The sequence below is a fragment of the Strix uralensis genome, chromosome 8 (assembly GCF_047716275.1).
Source record: "Strix uralensis isolate ZFMK-TIS-50842 chromosome 8, bStrUra1, whole genome shotgun sequence".
NCBI classification, from domain to species: Eukaryota; Metazoa; Chordata; class Aves; order Strigiformes; family Strigidae; genus Strix; species Strix uralensis.
Genome location: NC_133979.1, coordinates 31,633,375 through 31,654,535, shown reverse-complemented (window position 1 = coordinate 31,654,535; position 21,161 = coordinate 31,633,375). Strand labels below are relative to the sequence as shown.

General features: G+C 53.6%; 1 protein-coding gene across 2 annotated transcripts in view; it reads right to left on the bottom strand.

Moving 5' to 3' along the window:
- ASTN1 (astrotactin 1) overlaps positions 1 to 19,521 on the bottom strand; it is a 57,016-nt gene extending 37,495 nt beyond the window's left edge. For both annotated transcript variants that reach the window (XM_074877019.1, XM_074877020.1), the window contains exon 1: positions 19,194 to 19,521. In XM_074877019.1, coding sequence (XP_074733120.1) covers positions 19,194 to 19,491 — 298 coding nt within the window. In that variant the 5' untranslated portion in view covers positions 19,492 to 19,521. The remainder of the gene's footprint in view (positions 1 to 19,193) is intronic.
- Positions 19,522 to 21,161: the final 1,640 nt, after the last annotated feature.

Here is a 21,161-nt window from a genome sequence, read left to right as displayed (position 1 = left end):
GCATCGAGGAAGCCAGAAGCACTTTTGAAATTCCCTCTAACTGCTGAGCTGCGTTTAGGAACACAGATCCCCTTTGAAAAGCCAGTCCTGGGAGCCGGGAGGGTTTGAAAAAGCAGATCTCCTCCTCTCCCACCTGGTCTTTATTCATGGGCTGAAAGGGGAAAACAGGCTTTCCTGCTTCCCCAACTCCCCACAGCTTCTCGACTTCAAATGAAGCAGCTCAAATGGAAGAAAATATTCTCCCCGCACCTGCCTGCTAACGTGAAATTAGGAGTAATTAAGGCAAGAGCTTTTATGCACAACAGGAACTCAACGTACTGACATTTGGAAAAATGTAAATACCATCATTTGCTCCATTGTAAAGAGTGAAAATAATAGATACTAAGTATATGACATTGTGACATTTAGAAAGCTGGAGTTAAAGATGTTTTCCCCCTGATCTGACATATCATTGAAAAAGCAGCACCCTTCAGCTCATTAATATTTGAGGAGGACTCCTTGATGGAAGTTATTTAAATGATTAATAGATTATAGTAAATTTAAGCCTTGAAATAGGTTGTCATAATTTCAAATTTATTTAAACAGGCTTATTTTTAAAAAGAAAAATGTATTTCAATAAAAAATGGATTCTTGTTTTAAAAGAGCACAATCCAGCCACAGAGCCCGAGCACATTATCCTCTCCTACCAGGCATCACGAGACAACCCTGCGGCTGCATCACACACAAGTCAGAAGTGCTAGAAACAGAGGAAAACACCCCATAAATCAACTGCCATCACCCCAAACCATCAGGCTACAACCCCTCCATCACACCACAGGACAAGGCTGCTCCACCATCTCTGCTCCTGTCCTGGGCAGAGGTTCTTGAGGAAGCACCTGGATGAGTGAGCTTCAACTTTGGACCTCCTCCTCCTCTCCTCAAAGGTCTTAGCAACACACCAGCTGCCCCTGTCCCACTCCATTTCTACTTGAAAAAATTATACATATAAATGCTTTCCTGTGTCTGTGAAGTTCTCCTGGAGTTTGGTTCAAGCAAGACCAAGACAAAGACCAAGATCAAGACCAAGACCAAGCTCCCTCCCTAACACAGCATCTCTTTGGTCTCCTCTCCCAGTCCAATGCATTCCACTTTTATCTTTGTCTTGCTCTCCAAGCAGACATCTCGTCACCTGATGGGACATGCTACAGTGACCCACGGAGCCAACTGGGGCCATTTATCTGGATGCCATAGGGGCTCAGCTCTGCCATAGGGCTGGCAGGTGCCAACCCTGCAGGCCAGCTCATGCCGCAGGGCCAGGAGACCCTAGAGGAATTGGCAAAGTGGGCAGAAAGCCAAAAAAAAAAAAAAGGTAGGGGGAAAGGATAATTTCAAGTTCAAAGTTTGAAAAATATTGATGATAGGCCTGGTCCCTGCATGGCTTTCATTAAGGACTTGGATATGAAGCCATTAGCACTAGTATTAACTTCTTGCACCTCTGTTAAAAAATAGCCTGCCTGAGTCAGGGGTTAATAACAGTAGGAGACCACTAATTAGGCTGTGCCGCATTCACCTGGTATCAAATGTGGCACAGGTCCTTTATATCTACAGAAGCAGCAGCCTCCAAAGATCCCGGCTGATGCTTTCAACATAACGGCCGTGGCTGCTCCCCTCCCAGACCATCTGCGAGGGAAGGGAAGGGGGAAGGAAAGGTTGTAGAGAAGCACACTGAGGAGAGGACAAAAGTCTAGATGAAGTTGCTGGAGGTGGGTGGATTTATACCCGCGTCTTTATTGATCATCCCAAACAACCTCATCTCCTTAGGGACAGACATCCCATCCAAAGCAAACCCAGTCCTTCTGGAGGCAACACTTCTGCATCTCCCAATTCTGGGAGGCAACGCCCCCGTCGCAGACCACTTCTGCACCTGAGCTGGGGCAACCTCGAAACTGTGGCCCCCAAGCCCAATGCCAGCACAGACCCATTCCTGCACCCTCATCCTCCTGCCGAGACCTGGCACTGTGGCCCACAAAAAGAGCAACTCTCCTTAAAAACACACACCAGCATCTTGATGGAAAAAAAATACGGCAAAACAATTTTCCTTTCCATTTGGAAGCATTAATAGATTCCTCCGATTAGTCAAATGAACTCTGCCATAATGCCAGTCTCTGCAGACTCATTTCATTCAGCAGAGCACAGGTTTTGACTTGGACTTATATTTCCTCGTTAACATTTAAACCTGGCTTATTTTCCATCCGGAACCTGACTGTGTTTTTATTTAAGTTTCCCATTAGCTAAGGCTTTTGCTCCGTGTGTAAACATCACACATCCTTTAAAGAGCTCTGATTCAGCTAAAGCGAGCCCTGGCCTTGCACTCCTCCAAGGGTCTCCAATGTCTGAAGTAACTCAGGAGACCTTCGCACCACGAGCCACTCACACTCTCTGTTGGGACCTCAGGCCTTGATTCCTATCAATTCAGATGTCAAAACGCATATCCTGACATTTAACTCGTTTTTACTTCCAAGATTTTAGTGACACATCTTTCATGGGATAATATTAATGTTTTAATGAGCCCGTTTTAAAAAATCACATTAATCACTGACTATCCATATTTTATTTGCATTTTTTCTCCTGCCTTCAATCTCAGGTAGGAAAATCAGCTCATTCTGTAGGTCATTCTGCCTTTTCAAGACAATCCAACTTTTCTATACCAGCAAACACAAACTTCATTTTATCTATTAGGAACCTGTTTCATGGGAGAGGGCACCTTGGGCAAAATTTCCAAAAGATCCGTAGACATGGAAGAAGCTAAAGGCTCAAGGAGAAGGCACCCGCTGTATCTGGAGCTACTCTCTGGCTAGGTCAGAAACATCACCCCATCACAACATCTGCACGTGGAGCTGGTACACGTGAAGCCATTAGCTGTCATAGTAAAGGTGCCTTTGTTTTTAGCAAGGTCATCAAGGACTTATATTTCAAAGCTGTAGCCATGCTTTACCCTTGAACTGGGATTTTTGTCCCGAATATGCCACAGCCCTAATTCATCCCTTTCTTTAACAACAAAACCCTCCATCACTCTGGGAATGACATTGTGCCGCACGGCCGTTTCCAGAGTGAAGGACACTGATTCATCATTAATGGGTCTGAGTTGACTGGGTTTGCTCTGCAGCTGCTGACCTTACAACGCGACGTGCCCCATTGCCTAGCTCTTCCCCGCAGAACCAAGGACGTGCCCAACTGCACCTGTGCGCCATCCCCTCTGAGGTTATTTTTCCACCGTGTTTGTCAATTTTGACCTAAAGCTGGGAAAAACAATGAGCAGACTGGGATATTCGCTGGTGTTTGATTTTCACTCCTGCTTTGTTAGTTTGGTCCCATCTGCTGTAACTGTGAACTACAGAGGAGATGTGGGAAGAGAGACAAATCCACCTCCTGGACCAACACTCGGGAGACATGGTCGTGTAAAAAAAACCCCAAAGCCCCACACCACGACAGTGAGCAAAAGCAAAATAAAGAGAATATGTGACTACAAGATGCAGGGTTGATATATAAACCCCAGAAAGGACTGCATCTGTAGTTGATATTCCAGCCTGAAATGCCATCACATCACCTCTTCCAGAGGGAAACCCAGGTCTCCACAGAAAGAGCCCAAATGATGGAGAAGCCCCCAGTCAGCCACGGAAAATTACTGCCCTGGCTAAATTGCCTCCCAGCAAATCGGTGAGATGGAAAGCATGAAACCCTCGGCGCAGATGGTACTCACCTACAAGCAGCAGAGGAGGACACCTGCTGAACCCCACCAACACAACAGCTATCGCTCAGAAAGGGTGAGCAACTGAAGAAGTAAAACTTGGCAGAGGAGACCCCAATCTCTTGAAAAAGTTCTTGTGCATCATGGAAATTACAGACCAGTAAATTCTACTTCTGCCCTGGACTGTTAGAGGAACCAGTAGGTGTGTGGGTAAATATGGGTCACCCAACACTGTAAGCCAGTAGATAAGGGTGATCCAGTTTGATGGACTCATTTCAAAGAGTTCTTGTCAAAATCCACCCTCAAAGTTTCCCAAAGTGCCAAAGTGGAGTTGGGATAAGAGGGAAAGTCCTCTTGAAGCCCACCAGGCGTGGGAGGAGTAAGAGGTTAGTTTTCACAATGAAAGGAGGTTACCAAGAAGCCCCACAGAGATCATTGTCAGGACCCTGGCTGTTCATAAACGCTCTGGAAGAGGAGGCGAATGACAAAGTTGGTCACCAACGCTAAATTTAGTCTCCTCAAAGCTAAAGATGCGAAGTGCTGGAGGAAAGTGGGCAAGGAAGTGGGCAGGTGAAATTCAGCTTTGGTGAAAGCAAGCTGATCTTGAATCCTGCAAGCAGTATTCAGGTCAGCCATCTCGTAACGGAGGAGGCAAAGCTTGGAAGGTTCGGAGGAGGGGTACAAAGATGAGATGTTGCAAACGGCTTTGTGGAGAGAAGAAACCAACTGCGTTAGGACTCCTCAGCAAGGAAAACAAACAACCGAGCAGGGACATGATAAAAGCCTATAAAATCATGAAGCCAATGGAGCAGTGGGAAAGGCAATGATTATTCACTATTTCTCGCTTTGCAAGAATTAGGCTTGTAAAAACTAACAAAAGGCTCTCTTTCATCCACCATAAAGTATGAAAGCACTGAGAAAGGAACTGAATTCAGGGAAAATAGAGCCACCAGCAGCTATCGAGCCAGACAGCCCAGAGGCAAATCCCAACTCAAGAAATCCCTGCATCACAGACCTCAGCAGTAGGGAAAGGACCACACTATATATGCTGCGTTTTTAACAATTTTTTCCCCAATTATCAGCTACTTGCCATGGCTGGAGATGCCAAGGGACCACAAACCCACTGCCCCCAATGCTGCATAGTTTCTTGGGGATGGAGGGTGGCTGCAAAGCCAGCTAGGTGCTATCCAGGCCACCCCTGAAGGATGCCACCCGCACCCACGTGTCCCTTCAGGAGCGTCTGAGAACCTCTGCTCCTCCAGACACTGCCTTTCTGGGGGAAGGAGACCCCAAGGCAGCTCCATCCCCTTGAGGTAGCCTCTCAATGCCCAGCCGGCAACTTCCCCTCTCCCCACTCCAACCCTCCATGCCGTCAGACCCTACAGACCCAAGACACCTGCCAAGATTACCTTCAGCTTTCCAAGCCAGCCAGCCATTTTCACAGGGAGGCAAAGGGCTATTTATATCCATCGTGGGCTGGCAGGGAAGGTAATGGCCGGCCACTGCAGCCCATCTGCCAGGCACTTAGTAAGACATTGGAGCATATCGTACAGGAGAGGTCAGGCAACGGCAGTGGTGGGACAGGTGGGGGAGGCGGGGGGATGCATTACAGCGATGACATGGACTTCACTTCAAGGGTAAACTTCAGCTCACTCCTGCAGACTAATTTGTTTAAGTGCTCGTTGCGCTGAGGCCAAGAGGTCGGGAAAATTAGATGTTATTTTGGTGTTCTCAAGCTCGGCACAGGAAACGAGCATGGCTGCTTGTTCCTCATCTCCTGGGGGGAGAGCCAGGATCTGCCAGTCTTCTGGGACATGGGAGGGATGAGGTGGTCCTCCCAGGGAGTGAAACAGGATCAAAATAACCCTGTCCACTCTCCTGCCAACAGCAGGGCCAAGACTTTTTCCAAGAGGTGGTCCTCCTCTTCCTCACACCTCCCCTGGAGGAACAGATGCTGGGTTTGGGGGCAGGACAAATCCTCACCAGTGGCCCCATACTGCAATGGAGAAGGCAGGCATAGGCTACTGCCGACTGCAGCCTAATGTCATAAACTCTTTGGTTCTTAGGAGTCCTCGCATGATTTCAAGCTCCATTTTCAAGTTTGTGGAGAGGCTTTGAAATAATGGGGAGAAGGAGAAAAAAAAGAAGGATGAAAGATGTAGAAGGGGAAAAAGTTAACTGTGCATCTTGAATTTATCACTTGTGGAAGAAGAGCTTGTCAAGAGGGCCAGAGACCAGCCAGTGCACGGTGATCAATGGGAGGACTTTTGGGTCTAGTCAAGCTTGTTTCAGATTTACAGGAACTGAATAGAGGCATAAATCTGTCGCCGCCTGACAAAAATGGAGGTAATTAAATCTGCAGGTGTATATAATTGTCATATTGATGATCTATATAAATCAGCGGAGCCAGCAGAGGCACAAAGCACCACGTTGAGCACGGAGCCTCCCTATGAGGAGCTGTTTGCCCACCTGCCTGGCCAGGGGACAGCGCTGGTGGGCACAGGACACAGCCCTGCAGACACCCCTCTCACCTGCACAGACTTGTCCATCACCGCAGCCACCACGACCCTCTCCTTCTCCAGATTGCACCCATGGGCAGCAAAAGCAGCAGGACCCCCCACCACTTTCAGTGGATGCAATTACCTGTGGCATCATCCTGGCTACTGCAAAATCTCCCGTGATATCAGGAGGATGAAGACGGGACCCCAGGTGTCGATATGCCTGACCAGGGACGCTGCGGGGGGCTCTTTGCAGCCACTTTGAAGCCCCAAGCCTGGGTGCAAGCGGGGCACTGACTTGATCTTGTAGCAACTTTTTTTTTTTTCCATTTATTTTAACCTTTGTTATTTTGGGAACTTTGAAGACTAAGCTGCTCCAAGGCAGCTGCCTATGTAGGAAGGACATAAAGTGCAGAGCTGGGATTTGAAAGAGGGGGAGAAATAGGGAGGGGAAGAAACGGCGCTTCACAGCTGAGATCTACGACAGCTCCTTCACCATTTTGCCCAAATCCAAACAAACTCACCCTGGGAGGCACTCGGGGTTATTTTATCAGCAGCTACAGGAAATCTGGATGCAAAGCAACCACAGTGTCTTCCATTTATTTAACACCGCGACCCAGAGAAACCTCAAAGACCTTTGCAGACCTGCATCCCTTCTCCCACCACTCAGTGGGACACCCCTCAGTCCCCAGGGTGGCTGCAGAGCATCCTTCCCAGCCGCCGCAGCTCAGTCCCACTCCTGCTGCGTGTGTCAGCACCACAGGGACACATTTCTTTCCGCCATGCCAGGAGGGACAGGAACACAAAGGAAAGCTTACCCATCATCTTTGCCAGCCAAGCCCCCTCGCATGTGCCCGCGGGCCAACCTCTCTTCCCAGGTCGAGTGTTACATACGTGCAGCAATTGGATAATTAAAAATTAAGCAAGAGCTTCTGCATTGCAGTCCAAATTATGTAACGCCGCTCTTCGGTTTCAGCACCCATCAGCTTTAATGCGATCACACGGCAGCACGGCCCTGCCTGTATTTACCTGCCTGGCTTTTCAGGCAGCGCTTGTACCATTGGTAGGGAAAAGGAAACTCCAATGTCATAACCACAAGCAGAAAGTTCCTGTGAGCTTTCATGGGAAAAAAAAAAAGGAGGAAAATCTGAATTTCTTAGTCCAGTGCTGAAATCTGAGATGGCCAGAAAAAAGGGGATGGAGCCAGGATGCTCCAGCCCAGCCAAGTGCCGAGGGTCCCCCCAGCCAGGACAGCACCCCTGTGATCATGACCGGGGGGTTTCTGAGTGAGGGGCTGCTGTCTCTTGCTCCTCCTGTGCCAAAGGGAAGCAGCATCCCGTTTTAGCAAATAAGCAGCACTTCTGTAAGCAAACAAAATTAAATCGAGGCAAGGAGTGAGCTGCATTTTTGGTATCTCAAAGATCCCTGCCAGACTCTGAGCACCAGGTAACTGCAAACTCCTGCATTTACAGCCACATCTTTGCTTTAACCCCACGGGCTCTGGCTGTTGCTGAGACCGGGGCTCGGTAAGCCAGCCTGACACCTTCTCCCTTCCTTGGCCAGAAACCCACGGAACACACAGCCATGGCCCCTGCAGTGCTATTCCCAGGACATGGATGCTGCCACCAGGTGTGAAATCAGCCATGAATTCCTGTGGCTATTAGCTCCAAAGGCCACTTCACTGGTCTCTGTGCATGGTGGCTTCAAGAAGCCACCAGGTATGGGGCGGCTCTCACCCATGGCGAGTGGCTCTGCCAGTACCCTCCATCACCACTCCTAACACCCCTTGGCTTTCATGTGGTCCCTCCAGTTATTTTCTACCACCTGCCATCGTGCCTCTCCTTGCCCCTCACGGTCCTTCCTTTCCTGTCCTCCCTCCATCACCCTGATGCTCTCCCGCTGCTGGCACGGCTGTGTTTCACACACATGCCATCTTTCTTCCCACGGCACGTGAAAAGCTCTTTTTCCCCAGCACTGAGCTTTAATTACAAGGAGGCCGGATCCAACCCAGGCTGACCACACCATCACCAACCCACAGGGAGATGTGCACCACGTCCATCCCAGGAACCTCTGCATCCCTCATTCAGTCCTCAGCCCCAGCACCTGCGGGACACCCCTTCACCCCAATTTGTGCTGGCTGGCATGGGGGGACTGCAGGAGGATGCTTGGGGTGGGCAGGTTGAGGTTCAGTCCTCCAGCTGTTAGCCAGCCATGTGCCTTACTTGACAAGTAAGAAAAGGGGAAAACATGATAATAAAAAGCTGTGGAAGCCAGCCCAGGTCCAAGGTTGACTAAGCAGGCTCGAAGCATGCGATGTGCTCCCCTCCCCATCTCACAGGCGTTTCCACCATCCATGGAGGGGGCTGCGCTATTTCTCCTGCCCACCAGGTCTGAGCATGCCAGGAACGCCACGCACCCGAGAAGAGAGCAGCTCCTGCTGAAAAGCTAATAAAATTGGTTTGAATTTTCCCTGGAAGGATGTTTCAGGCACTGTCTTGCTTGCAGACGCTCAGACACGCATCCCAGCCTGGCTAAAGCTGAGCCTTAGCATGAGCTGGGATGAGACCCCTGCAGCTCCCATCTCACTGGTCTGCAGAGACGTTTCTAATCCCCCCCAAATTCCTGTGCCACATGTGTCGTGTCTGCAAAGACAAACTCCCTGGTTTATCCCCTTAGCCAGCAACTCCACAGCAGTGTGACAGCTCTCGAGTCCCATTGCTGCTCCTCTCCAGAGCTCTTCCTGAAGTGGCAAAAGCCAGAACCCAGCCGTTTCTGGCTGAGCAATACAGGAAATGTTGGGGAGATGCAGCTCTGGGATGGGAAAATAGCTCCGCACCAGCACGACCACCACCAGGAAAGCAGCACCAAGAGGAGCTTGGGGCCAGCCTGGGGCAGTGGCAGGCACAGCAGGCTCTCTGGTCCAAATCTGACATTTCCAGAAAATTTCCCAGCAGCTGTGGACACTGGGGACATCATTAGGGGAGAGGACAGGCTGAGAGCACCGCAGCAATTTAAAGTCTGTGCTGAGCCGGACTTAGCCCCCCTGGGACCCTGCAGCCATGGCTGCAAAGTAGACCCTGACAAGAAAATTCGGGAGCACGATGTCTCCTCTCCCAGGCATCTCCCCTCGCCCACCAAAGCCTATCTCTGCAGAAGCCTCCCTGCCACGACGCTGCCCTTCTCGGCAGGAGAAAGGGCACTACCTCCTGATGTCACACACATAAAGACAAATCACCCCGACCTGCGCTGAGCTGCCCGTCCCCACGCCAGAGCTGTGCCCTGTAGTTGTTTCTCATATCCTCACTCCTCTCTCAGTGCCCCTAACCCTTCGCTCGCACCAACTCCCCGCCCCCAAACCCTCCACCTAGGGAGCTAGGAAAGGGGATTTTTAAGCCTTAAACCACCTCTTCTAAAAAACCACCCTGATTCTTCCTCCATGGTGGAGAAAACCCATTACGGGAGGGCATTTGGTGGCTGCAGGGCAGCAGCACTGGGAAGTACTGGGAGCCCACTGGTTCCCAGCACCGTGCCCTCCCTCTCTTGCTCCCCTTGGGATGCTCAAATTAATTGCCATGTCTCCTGGAGCTTTTAGCTGGAACAAATAAAAGAAAAAGGGGGGGTGCCAAAACCCATAATAAGGTCTACAGTTCCTCTGAGCTACAAGGGCTGCTTTAAATTTCGGGTTTTTTTCTTTTTTTTTTTTTTTTATTTGAAGGAGGTTTCCATGGTAACTGTCTCCCATCACACAAGAGCCTGTCCCCAGGATATTTCGGGGTTGCTAATATCTGCTTTCCCAGGCAGCCACTCTGTTGTGACGGTGACATCGCGGCCGGGTTTTTTGGCAGGGGAGGAGGGTAGAGGTGCAGGAGAGAGGAACAGGAGGTGCTTCCTCAAAAACCAAGGTCAAGGTCCTGCCTGTACCCAGTTTCCCCTGCTCATCAGGCAGACCTCCATCCCAAGAGGCTCCAGCAGCCAGGCAATGGCTTTGCTTGGACCGCGGACCCGATTTGGGGAGTGCTCCCGGAGCAACACAGCCCTTGCTAGGACAAGCAGAAGTGCTGTGTCCCAGCAAGGGCATGGGCAAGGTCTCCTTAACATCTCCTGTCGCCGTCTCCAACCCTTCTCCAACTTCTTTCCTCCACCAGGTTAGTTTTCAGCTGGATCAGCTCCCCACGGAAGCAAAGCCAGATCTCTGCATCCTCCATAGCTGCTTGCTCTGCTATGCTCGTTAGTCATCCTAATTACTGAAATGCCTCAGAGCCAGCCAGGAAAGGGATGGTGCCTCCTCTTGCATCAGGGCTGCAGACCCCAAACTTCTGTGACCAATGTGCCACCACCAGCTAGAGGGTCCCTCAAGGATCCTTTACACCTCCTTCAATTATAAATGGTGAAAAAAGCCCCTTCCCAGCCCCTGCCCATTCCCCAGCAGATCTCAGGCTCTGCAGACAGGACACGGCAGAGGAGCCAGGCTCAGACCCCTGCCTGAGCCCATCACCAGCAAACGAGGCCCCGTAACAAAGCAAAGCATGGGGTCAGTTTAGACCATATCCCAGACCAGACCACAAAGAGCCCAGCACCAGTGCCGCGGGGTGAGCATCCATCCCGAGCATCCCCCAGCTGCAGGGCAGCAAAATGGGATCAGAAATACCAACACGGCACACGGGAGCAGAGGATGCTCTCCTCCAGGCACTTTCTCAGCGTTAAGCTGTAGCGGGGCAGCCAGAACCTGACAATCAAAAATCTTCCCTTATCTAGACAAATCCCCCAGCCTCCAGAGCACTGCTGCTTGGGGTGAGCCGCTGGCCACAGCCAGGCTAGCTGCAGAGAAGCCAGAGCTTGGCAATTTGCAAGTAAAAAGACAACCAGTCTTAAATGACAGAGCCATCACCATCCAGAAGCTGCCTTAATCCCACCAGGCAAAAATGCCTTCATTTGAAGGGCCGCTCTGCAGCAAGACTCCAAGAGAGATGATTTCAGAGCCTCCATTTAGCTGGCTAAGCAACCATTAAAAAAAAAATTAAAATAAATAAAATAAATAAATAAAATAAAATAAAATAAAATAAAATAAAATAAAATAAAATAAAATAAAATAAAATAAAATAAAAATAAAAATAAAATAGTAGAAAATGGGATGTGGCCCAGGAGCAAATGGGCATGGGGAGAGAAGGGCAGAGGTGAGATAGCAGCATCAGGGAGGCATGCAGCTGCCTGAGGGTCCCCTCCACCGCTGGGACTAGAGCCAGTTGCAGGGGGTAAAACATGCGTGCAGAGCTTTGGGGGTCTCTGAGGAGTGTCCGTGCACTGGGACAGGTCTCAGTGTGGAAATGGGAGTGAGCCTGAGCATCTCTGCCAGGATGCGGTCTGAGAAATTAAGGCTGGGAGTGATTAAAAGGAGCTGGGAGCATCACTCGGTACGTCCAGCCAAAGCAGGGGGCCAGGTCCCCTGCAGCCCCCTCGGCTGAACGTCGGTCCCCTGCCCGCCCTGCCAGGCACTGCCAGACCCTGGTACCCACCACTGAAACGCCAAGCAGCCCCACGGCCTGCTCCCCCCGCCGCTTTCTGGGTCAGTGAGATCCCCTCCCAGCCCCGCTGCCACTGGAGCCAGCTGGATGCGCAGTTGCTGTGGCAACGGGTTCCCAGAGACGAAATCCCTATTTCTTATTTTTTTTTTCCCTTGGTTAAGAAAAAATATACAGAGGCCCTCTACATCCGCCGTGGCACTGAAACCTCCGATCCCAGTAAGAGAGAGGATTGACAATGGGCACAGCATGGGGACAAGGTGTCCTGAGCTTCAGTCACGCCTGGTTTGGCCATGGGGAACCCTGTGCTCCTCTCAGGGACGCTGCCCACCTTCCTGCAGCATTTTCCACCCCGGCTGCTGGGTTTTAAGGACTGCCCCTGCTCGTAGCTGAGGCAGGTGCTGGGCTCCACCTCCCGGAGGAGGGTGTGTGACCAGGCATGGGGGTGCCCTCAGTGCTTCCCTGGCTCTGAGCAGGTCACCTTGTCCATTCTGGCCCCATCCTTCAGCTGGAAAAGGGTGTGGAGAGGTCAGGTTTACATTGCATGGCCAAGAGCAAGGGCAGGAGCAGGGTCCCACCAGCGGTTTGCACCCAAGCCCTGTTAGATGAGCCTATCCTGTCCCACCAGTTGCTCCGGGACAGGTCCAGGGCAGGATATAGCCCCTCGACAGGTCCCCCTCTGTTTTGCTGAAAGCTCTGCAAGCCCCCAGACCTTGGCGGCACCCTTTGGGGCATGCTGGCCTCTGCTGCCAGCACCCAAGAGGACACCTCCAGTGCGAAAAGCAACCACCAGAGCATCAGAGGGGGAAGGAGATGCAGCAGCACTGAGGTCTTAGCAATGGGCTGGGTTTGATGAAGAAAAAAGGGGGAGGCAAGTGATGAGGAGGGAAGCATCTCACAGCACAGACTGGGCAGCTGGCAGTGCTCTGGGTGCTACGGACAACGTCCCACCACCAGCACCAACCACTCCAGGAGAGCATAGGAAGAAGAAGGCACCCCTGGATTTGTGGGAAGTGTAAACCCCAAAGGATCCATCTCAAATTCACCCCACGGTGATGGGAAGTGGGGTTAGGATCCCGGCCAGGCGATCAGCTGCTGGCAGCAGAAGGGAATTAAGCGCAACCCACTGCCAGGGTGGGTTTTGCCAGCAGGCAGGAGGGCTGTCGAGATGGAGTGTTTTGGGGTCCCCTCCCCACCGCAGGTCGTGGCATGGGTGCGTTGGGACCCCCCTTGGCGAAGCACCTGGCTGCCCTCCAAGCCGCCCAGCGGGGAGATGTCGGCAGCCGCCCCCTCGGCCGGGCACGCGGGAGCATAGATCATACCACCAGGTTTCAGTGCATGCGACAGTGTCCAGGATCAAAGCCAAGTTCAATTAATGGCTCACAATCTTATTAGAGAAATTATTTCAGGATCTTGAGTAAAAGTCCGATATATCCACTCCATTCCATTAGTCAGGCTCATTTAGTAATTCAATCAATCTAAGCAAGGCAATTGAGCTCCTCTGGTATAATTTAACTCAGTTATTCTCTAGGTACTTAAGAATTTCTTAATATTTGCTCCATTATTTTGCCATTACACCTATTTCCAGGTGCAAGGTTCGCACTGGAACGATGCTGTGGGTCCCACGGTGGGACCAGCCCCACTGCAGCCCTCTGCCATGCCTCAGCTTCATGGGCTGGGGACACGTGACAGGGAAGGGGAGCTCCAGTAGTGATATGGGGTGCCCTTGACTCCCTTGGAAATGAAGTTGAGCTGGGGACTAGTATTGCCACACCCTGAGCCCCCCTTTCCCACCACAGACAGCTGGGACCAAAGACCTGTCCTTTGGGACCCACCACCAGTGCCCATACCTGGGTGAGAGAAGCAGGGCCAAGCAACCCCCAACCAAAACCCAGTGGGATGCTCTTCCCATTTGACATGGAAGTGGGGAAAAAAAAGGTATAAGACAACCCTGCAGCCTCTTGGCTCCTGCTTCCCTCCTTCAGGGCCATTTAGGAGCCGGGAGTGAGGGTAGGTGGCAGGGGGACCACCTCTCGCAGTCTGCAGCGGCGGGCAGACATGCAGGACGTGGATGAGAGCCGACGGGTGTCACATCTCACCACTTTCCCACAGAGCCTGGAAGGAGAGCTGGGGTGGGCAGGTGTGCCGGCAGCCCGTCATCCCGATTAGTGGCAGCCTGCACCCCCACGGCAGTCTGTCTCACATCCCCATGACCCTCCATGCCATCCCGTTATTAACCCAGGGAAGTCATGGTCAGAGCATCCACCAGCACAGCCAAGAGCTTAGCTGAGATTTTAAAAAAAAAAATTATTAGATATTTCGGGGAGATATTCAAGAGCAGTTAAATATGCCCAACTCATCGGTGCCTTTGAAAAATCTCACCCCTCTAAAAAATTAGAATTGATTTTGTATTTAAAAAGGAATCTATTTAATTTAAAAGTAAGATAATTTGAAATCATGACAGCTTGTATTAAGACCGGAGTTTATGATAATCTATTAAAGTCATTGAAGTTAAGAACCTTCTCCGATCCTCTGCTGCCAAGGCTCCCATGAGGACGATGGGGAGCGGGGGAAGTTGGGGGGTGAGAGGCTGTGCTGCCCCCGTTTTAAGGCACAGCAGCTGGGCTGGAAACCAGCGAGGCAGAAAAAACTCCTTCAGCTCCTCCACACTCAGAGCAAAAAAAAAAAAACAGGACATGACAATCCATCCAGTATTTTAAGATCTTGAATTATCCAGCGTCCTGAAAGCACGGGTTCGACCCATCAGCTCTGCTTTCTCATTCCCTGAGTCCATTTTATGCACAAAACTGCATTTCAAGACTTCACTTCTCAAATATCTAGTGCGTTACTTGGGCGAAGGAGTCAAAGATGCCGTCTTTCGCGCGTTTTTTAATTGCATCTCAAATCTCCGCCAAGCCTGAGGGGCCGTGGGAAGCCAGGATGCTAATAAATACCCTGCTCACCGGTTTGTAACCTGTGAAGGATGGGGCCCAAAAAAATTAGCAACCCACAGGAGTGTGAATCCAGTTAATGACATATCAAATGCGGCTGGATGCTGCAAACCAAGCAGCGAGGAAGAAGGGGGTGTGAAGGTTAGCGGACAGGGAATATTGAGCTGCTAATTAGCATTTCTTAATGGACAGTGACCAGCAACACTCGGCCTCTCTTCAGGAAAAAATACAACTAATGCAACAAACACAAAATGAGATGAAAGGCGACCATCTCAAATGGAGGTTTCCTTGATTTAAAGCAGGATGAAACCGGGTGATTTTAAATGCAGGCAGCCTGGCGCGCACCAGCGAGCAGCCCCATCCCTGCTCCCACGCCCTGGCTGCTTCCCGAAAATTCAGGAGGTGGGAAAAAACCCTGCAGCAAAACGGGGGGATGGTGCCGGAGTCCCTTTGAGGACATGCATATAACACACAGTCGTGTGGGTTTTTATGGGTACGAGCACAAAAGGCGATGCACGTGGGGACCGCGTGCGCCGAGCTGCTCCTGAGCAAACACGGGCAGCGACGCAGCACATGCACGAGAAGGTGGCCGGCGCAATTAAAACATGCTCTGTTCGTTAGTGAAGGGAGCTACGAAGAAGCTGAAAGCCCTGTCCAAGCGCCTCCCCTCGCCATAAACCAGGGGTAATAATCCCAAAAACTACCCCTCTGCTTTCAGAGGAACGTGGGAGCAGCCTCGGGGTTCCCAGGTTTGGGAGGGCTGAGCACCGACACACTCGACTCATCCAGGTCTGGCACTGGGATGGCCACAAGGGGGGATGAGACCCAAAAATGGTGTATGCAGAGCAGGCAACAAGCAATGCCTCACCCTCTCAGGTAAAGATAGATATAAAGCTAAAGCCATGGGGCAGCAGGTCAAGGCAAGCCAAAGCAAGTGTGTCCCCCAGCCCCCTGGCTGAGCCCCCTGCAGCTCACCACCACCCGCAGCGGGGAGAAGCAAACACATGAGGGGATGGATGCCAGTCCCCACACATGACTTTCCCACTGTCCCCTGCAGCCCCTGGGCCCCCATTGTCTCCCCTGGCACAGGCGAACCCAGCAAAGTTTGGTTTAGGGGGGGTCCATCAACGACCCTGCCACACCACCCACCAGCAGCAAGGGGATGCCCACAGCCTCCGCACTCATCATGAAGTGGATTATGTTACCAGAGCATCTCGTCAGGGTTGGGGAGTGATAGCCGTTTTTGGGGTGCCCAGTTCAACACATACCCCTGGCACCCTATTTTTATCAACATACGTGGTGCTCCAAAGACCTCAGTGCATCTACAGCTGGGGGAGAAACCTTGACCCATGTGTCCATCGGTGGGTTGCCCGGCTCGGCCACCACGCAGGGAGGTGTCACCAAGGCAGGGGAAACTGCACACACCGCTTTCCACAAACGCTTGCCATGCTTGAAAAGCACTTGAGTTATTTAGGGGGGTTTTGAGGAGGACAGACACGGCTGGAGGGGGATGACACCCAGATACCCTTCAGCTCCCCAATCCTGTCCCATTCCTGGCTGCTCCTCTCACCCCTTCCTCTGCCTCAGCCACCTCCCTGCATGCTCCCATCATCTTCATGGGGAAACTGAGGCATGGAGAACCTCGTGTGAGCTGCTTGAGAGCCAATGTGGCAGATCCAAGGAGCCAGGAGCGCCCGTGGAGCACCGCCTGCCCTTCACAGTGCTCAAAGCCCACACCCAGGCCCTCCCCAGCCCACGGGCAGCACCCTGAGGTCCAGTCCAAGCCCCCACCAGCCAGTGGGGCAGCTCCCCTCCCCTCAGGAACCCCTTCCCTGGACACAAGCCCTGGATCCGAAAACCAGCAAGAAGAGAAGGAGCAGTCACCCAGCTCCAGCTCTCACCCCAGTAGCAATACCCTGAACCAGACCTGGCTCAGAGGCACAGAGGTGGGTGTGAGGATTATCCACTGCTCAAACACTTTATTGTCCATTCAAACGCAACAAGGTGGGTGCAATTAATGGGTCTGGGGTCTGCCAGGGATGGTGCAACCAGCACTGTGTGAAGCCAGGTTCCTAGAAGGATGCTCAAACACACCCTCCAGACCATGCACGAGGGCTTGTGGAATCACAAACAGCCGCCGACACCGGTTCCACGCGTTGACTCGACAAAGCCACGTCCCCACCGAGTGAGCAGCGCCAGCAGTGACACTCTCTGCCCCACGCGTTTCTTGGGCTGGGGGCTCTCCAGCTCCAGAGGATGCAGCCACTGAGTTTTAGCAAGTCAGGGTCTTGCAAGACCTCTATGCACTTTTGGCCTTCTGGCATGCAAAAGCAGTACCCAGGCTCACAGTAGTCGTCATACCACCACCCACACACAGCAGAGCAGCACAACAATAATAATACCCACACATGGCAAAGTGGCCGTGCCACCTTCAAAGCAAGCCCTTCTCTCCTGGGGGGGAGGGAGGGAGCTGTAACATGGCATTTCCCAGGGGTCACCAAGACAAAACCCTGGCAAATGGGGCCTGTGAGGTGCCCCCTCCTGCCAGCCCAGCCCCAGCATCCCAGGTGGGAAGACTTCTACTGGGACCACCTCTGTGTCTCCAAAGCCCAAACCCCTGCGTGCTGAGGGGCTGCACAGCCCTGTGCACCCACAGGTTCTCGTGGGACCGACGTCCTGGGCAGCGATGCTCAGGAGACCCCAGTCACCACTGGGACATCGGGGTGCACCAACACGGGGCCAGCCATCCCTGTATCTGTGCGGTGGCGGTCAGCAGAAGGAGGTGAAAGCAAACCCCTCCTGGTATCACCAGTGCAAACCCTGGGTGCAGTGGGGCTGTCAGGGTGGGTGGCTGCTCTCCTGTATCGCACCTCGCGGATTTGAAAAATCCCTGGGGAAATCCCCGCAACACCAGCCGGGGCCATGCCCGGGGCCCCCTGCCTGAGCAGCACCACGCATCCCCACCCAGATCACCCAGATGCTCCCTGCTGGCAGCACCCCAGGCCCCTGGGCCCATCGGGGTCTGGTTCCCTGGGAACAGGCCCAAAGGGGGCAGGGGACAAGCTCCCGTGTTGCCTTTGGGGTGTCAAGGTGGCGCGGGGCTGGCGGCCATGCCTGTGCGTCCCCCTGCATCTGCCGCGCTGCCGCCCCGTTGCCACAGCAACGCTCTCCGGCCTCCGCTGCAGCATCCCGCAGCACAGGGCTTGGACCGGGGGACCCGGGGGCAGCACAGCCCACTGCCCCCTCCCTGCGTGGTCCCCTGGCCTCGAGCAAACCATCCCTGGGTGTCCCCGCATACCCCCCCCCACCTCCACCCCACCATGGCATCAACAGCCCCCGCCTGCCTCTGTCTTTCTCACGGGAGAAGGGGGATGCCCACGCAGCAGCGAGCGTTGCCCTGAGCCCACGCAGCACCTGGGACCGGGGGCTTTTTTGCACACAGAGAGGTCTGGGGGCCATGGAGGTGATGAAGCGCTGGGGAGAAAACCCAGGTTGAGGTCACCACTCTGCCCTTGCACAAGGGTGGCACAGAGGGGCAATGCCACACAAAGCAATGCACCGGTGCCTCATTTTTGGACCAACATCCAGACATGGGTGGCATTTTAAAAACTTCACAGGGCACCCAAGGTGCTGCGGGAGCAGCGATGGACGGGCAAGGCTTGCAGGAGGTGTGTGCAGCCACCATGGGGCAGTTAGGAAAGCGACGGTGGCCCCTGCCCAGGGTGGAGGGTTACATGCAGGTCAGAAACTGGCATTCTGCACAAATACCACTAAAAATTAAAAATCTCAGCGACTTGCTCCAGGTGGTGCAGAGGGAAGTGTGTCCCTGTGCACAAGTGGTAAAGGCCTTGCTCTGATCCCAGCATGAACAAGGGAGAATATCATTGTCTTTTGGGGGGATGAAGACTGAAGAAGCCCATCAGATTTGGGCAGATGAGCCTCACGCAGTGGGGGAAGCACAGAGGCCTGTCTAGAGCAGGTAGGAACCACCTGGAGCAGGCCAAAGCCTAAAACCTGGGGGCAGGTGGACTGGAAACGGCACACACAGGTGCGATGGGAAACGCTGGGTGCTGAAGTATTTTTCCACCAGGCTGCGGGAAAGGTGACTCCGCTCGGGGTCAGACAAAGCAGAACCCCCCCACCTCCAGCCAGGCACGCTGGAAGCAGACTGCGGGCCTCCCGCCAGCGCAAACCGCCGGTGGCCGTGCACCGAGCTGGAGACAAGCCCCGCGATGCCAGCCCGGGGATGCACCGAGCGCCCCGGGCCTGCAGCATCTCCACGGGCAGCCAGCCCGGCGCTGCGGCCGGGGCCGCGGTGCTGCAGCGGCGTCAACCGGCCCCGGGGGCAGAGAAGCCGCAGGGTCCCCGCACGCCGATGCCGCAGGGAGGAGCCCCGCAGCCGGGGATGCTCGGGGCCCGCCGCCGGGAGGGGAGAGGAGGGGAGGGGAGGGGACCCGCCGCGTCCCGGCGCTGCCCGCAGGCCCGCCCGGAGCCTTACCCAGCACGAAGTAAGGCAGCTCCGTGTTCTCCAGGTCATCCACCACCACCATCTCGCCGGGGAAATCGTTGCGCACGGAGAAGAGCAGCTTGGGCTCGGCGGCCGAGGGGCCGTGCATGATGCTGAGGTCGTTCTCCCGCAGGAAGGGCAGCGCCGACACCGTGATGCTCTTCAGCTTACACTCCAGCTCCTTGGCCGCCGCCTCCGCCGCCGCCGCCGCCGCCGCCGCCTCGGCGGGGCCGCTGCCCGCTGCCAGGCAGCAACCGGCGAGCAGGGCGCACAGCCCGGCCAAAGCCATCTTGGAGCCCCGCGCCGCGCTCCCAGCGCCGGCCGGGCGGGCGGCGGCGGCGGCGGCGAGGGGCGGGGACCGGGGCCCGGCGCCTCCCCGTGCGGCGCGGAGCGGCTCGGCGCGGCTCGGCTCGGCACCCGGAGGATCAGCACGGCACGGCTCGGCACCGGGAGGATCAGTTTTCCCGGCCCCGCGCCCCCCTCCCCGCCAATTTTTTCCCGCAACCCTGGAAAACCGGGAGGGCTGCGGAGCGGTGCCGGTACTGCCTGGCCCGGCCCGGCTGCCTTTGCCTCCTTCCGCACTGAGAACAGCTTACAGGTACCCTCGCAGGAGAAGTCACGGACCTCCAAAATCCCAGGAGGAGTGATGGATCCTAAAATCCCAGGAGAACTCACAGCCTTCCAGAATCCCAGACCTCCAAAATCCCAGAAGTCACAGACGCCCCCAAACCCCAGTAGAAATCAAGAACCTCCAAAATCGCAGATCTCCAAAAGCCCAGACCTCCAAAATCCCAGAAGTCACAGACCCCGAAGACCCAGGAGAAGGCACAGGCCCCCCCAAACCCCAGGAGAAATCAAGAACCTCCAAAATCGCAGATCTCCAAAATCCCAGGAGAAGTTACGAACCTCCAAAATCCCAGACCTCCAAAATCCCAGCAGAAGTCATGAACTCCAAAGTACCAGAAGAAATCACAGACCTCCAAAATCCTAGGAGAAGTCATGGACCCCAGAGTCCCACGAGAAGTCACAGACCTCGAGTCCCAGACATCCAAAATCCCAGGAGAAGTCATGGACCCCAAAATGCCAGAAGTCACAGACCTCCAAAATCTCAGAAGACACAGACCTCCAAAGCCCCCCAAGCCTGAGTATTTGGAAAAAAAAAAAAAAATAAAATATATATATATATATATATACTGGAAGCATAACGGCCAATCCCAAACCTGCTGGTTCATTTTGCAGCGGATGTTTTTTATTGTCACTCCCTTTAAGTGAGCTCGAAGCAGCACTGAGGGCCTGCCCGACTGCCAAACCTTCCTGCAGACACCTGCGGTCCTGCCGCCAGAATATCCCAGCAGTAGATGTTCTCCTCTCCCAGTGCGGGGTGAAAGGCCCAGGCCCACCCCAGCAGGGACACACGGCCACAGCCACGCCGGTTTGGTTTCCCCCTTGGAGGCTCCTGCCAGCTGACACCCGTGGAGCAGAGGGGTGCCCCGAAAGCGGAGCTCCCACCCCACCAGCTCCGCGCTGGCTCCTTGTGTGGGGCATGGCTCCATCCCGCCTGGCGCCTCCAAAGAAAACCACAAGCAGCAGATACCCATTACTTTAAAAAAATCTTGCAATATTTTTTTTTTTTTTTCAGAGCTTTTCTCCCCACCTTGCAGCAGCTGCGGGGATTTCCCCAAATTTCTCCTCCACCGGTGCCATCTGTGAAGCTTAACACGCCCCAGCGTGGGCATTGCGAGGGGGCGATGCCGTGCCCCAAACACACCGAGTGGAAGAGTCACAGCGGGTGCTTTTCCCCAGGCCTGTTTCTGATTTATAACCTCGCAGTAACCCGCTACATTTTGGGGAGGAAAAGCCATGCTCACCAGAAATTACCCATTTTCACCGCCAGTCTCATGAACAATCAGAGCTGAGCAGTAAAATTGTAGCAGCGAGAGGGTTTTCAGAAGCTAGCTG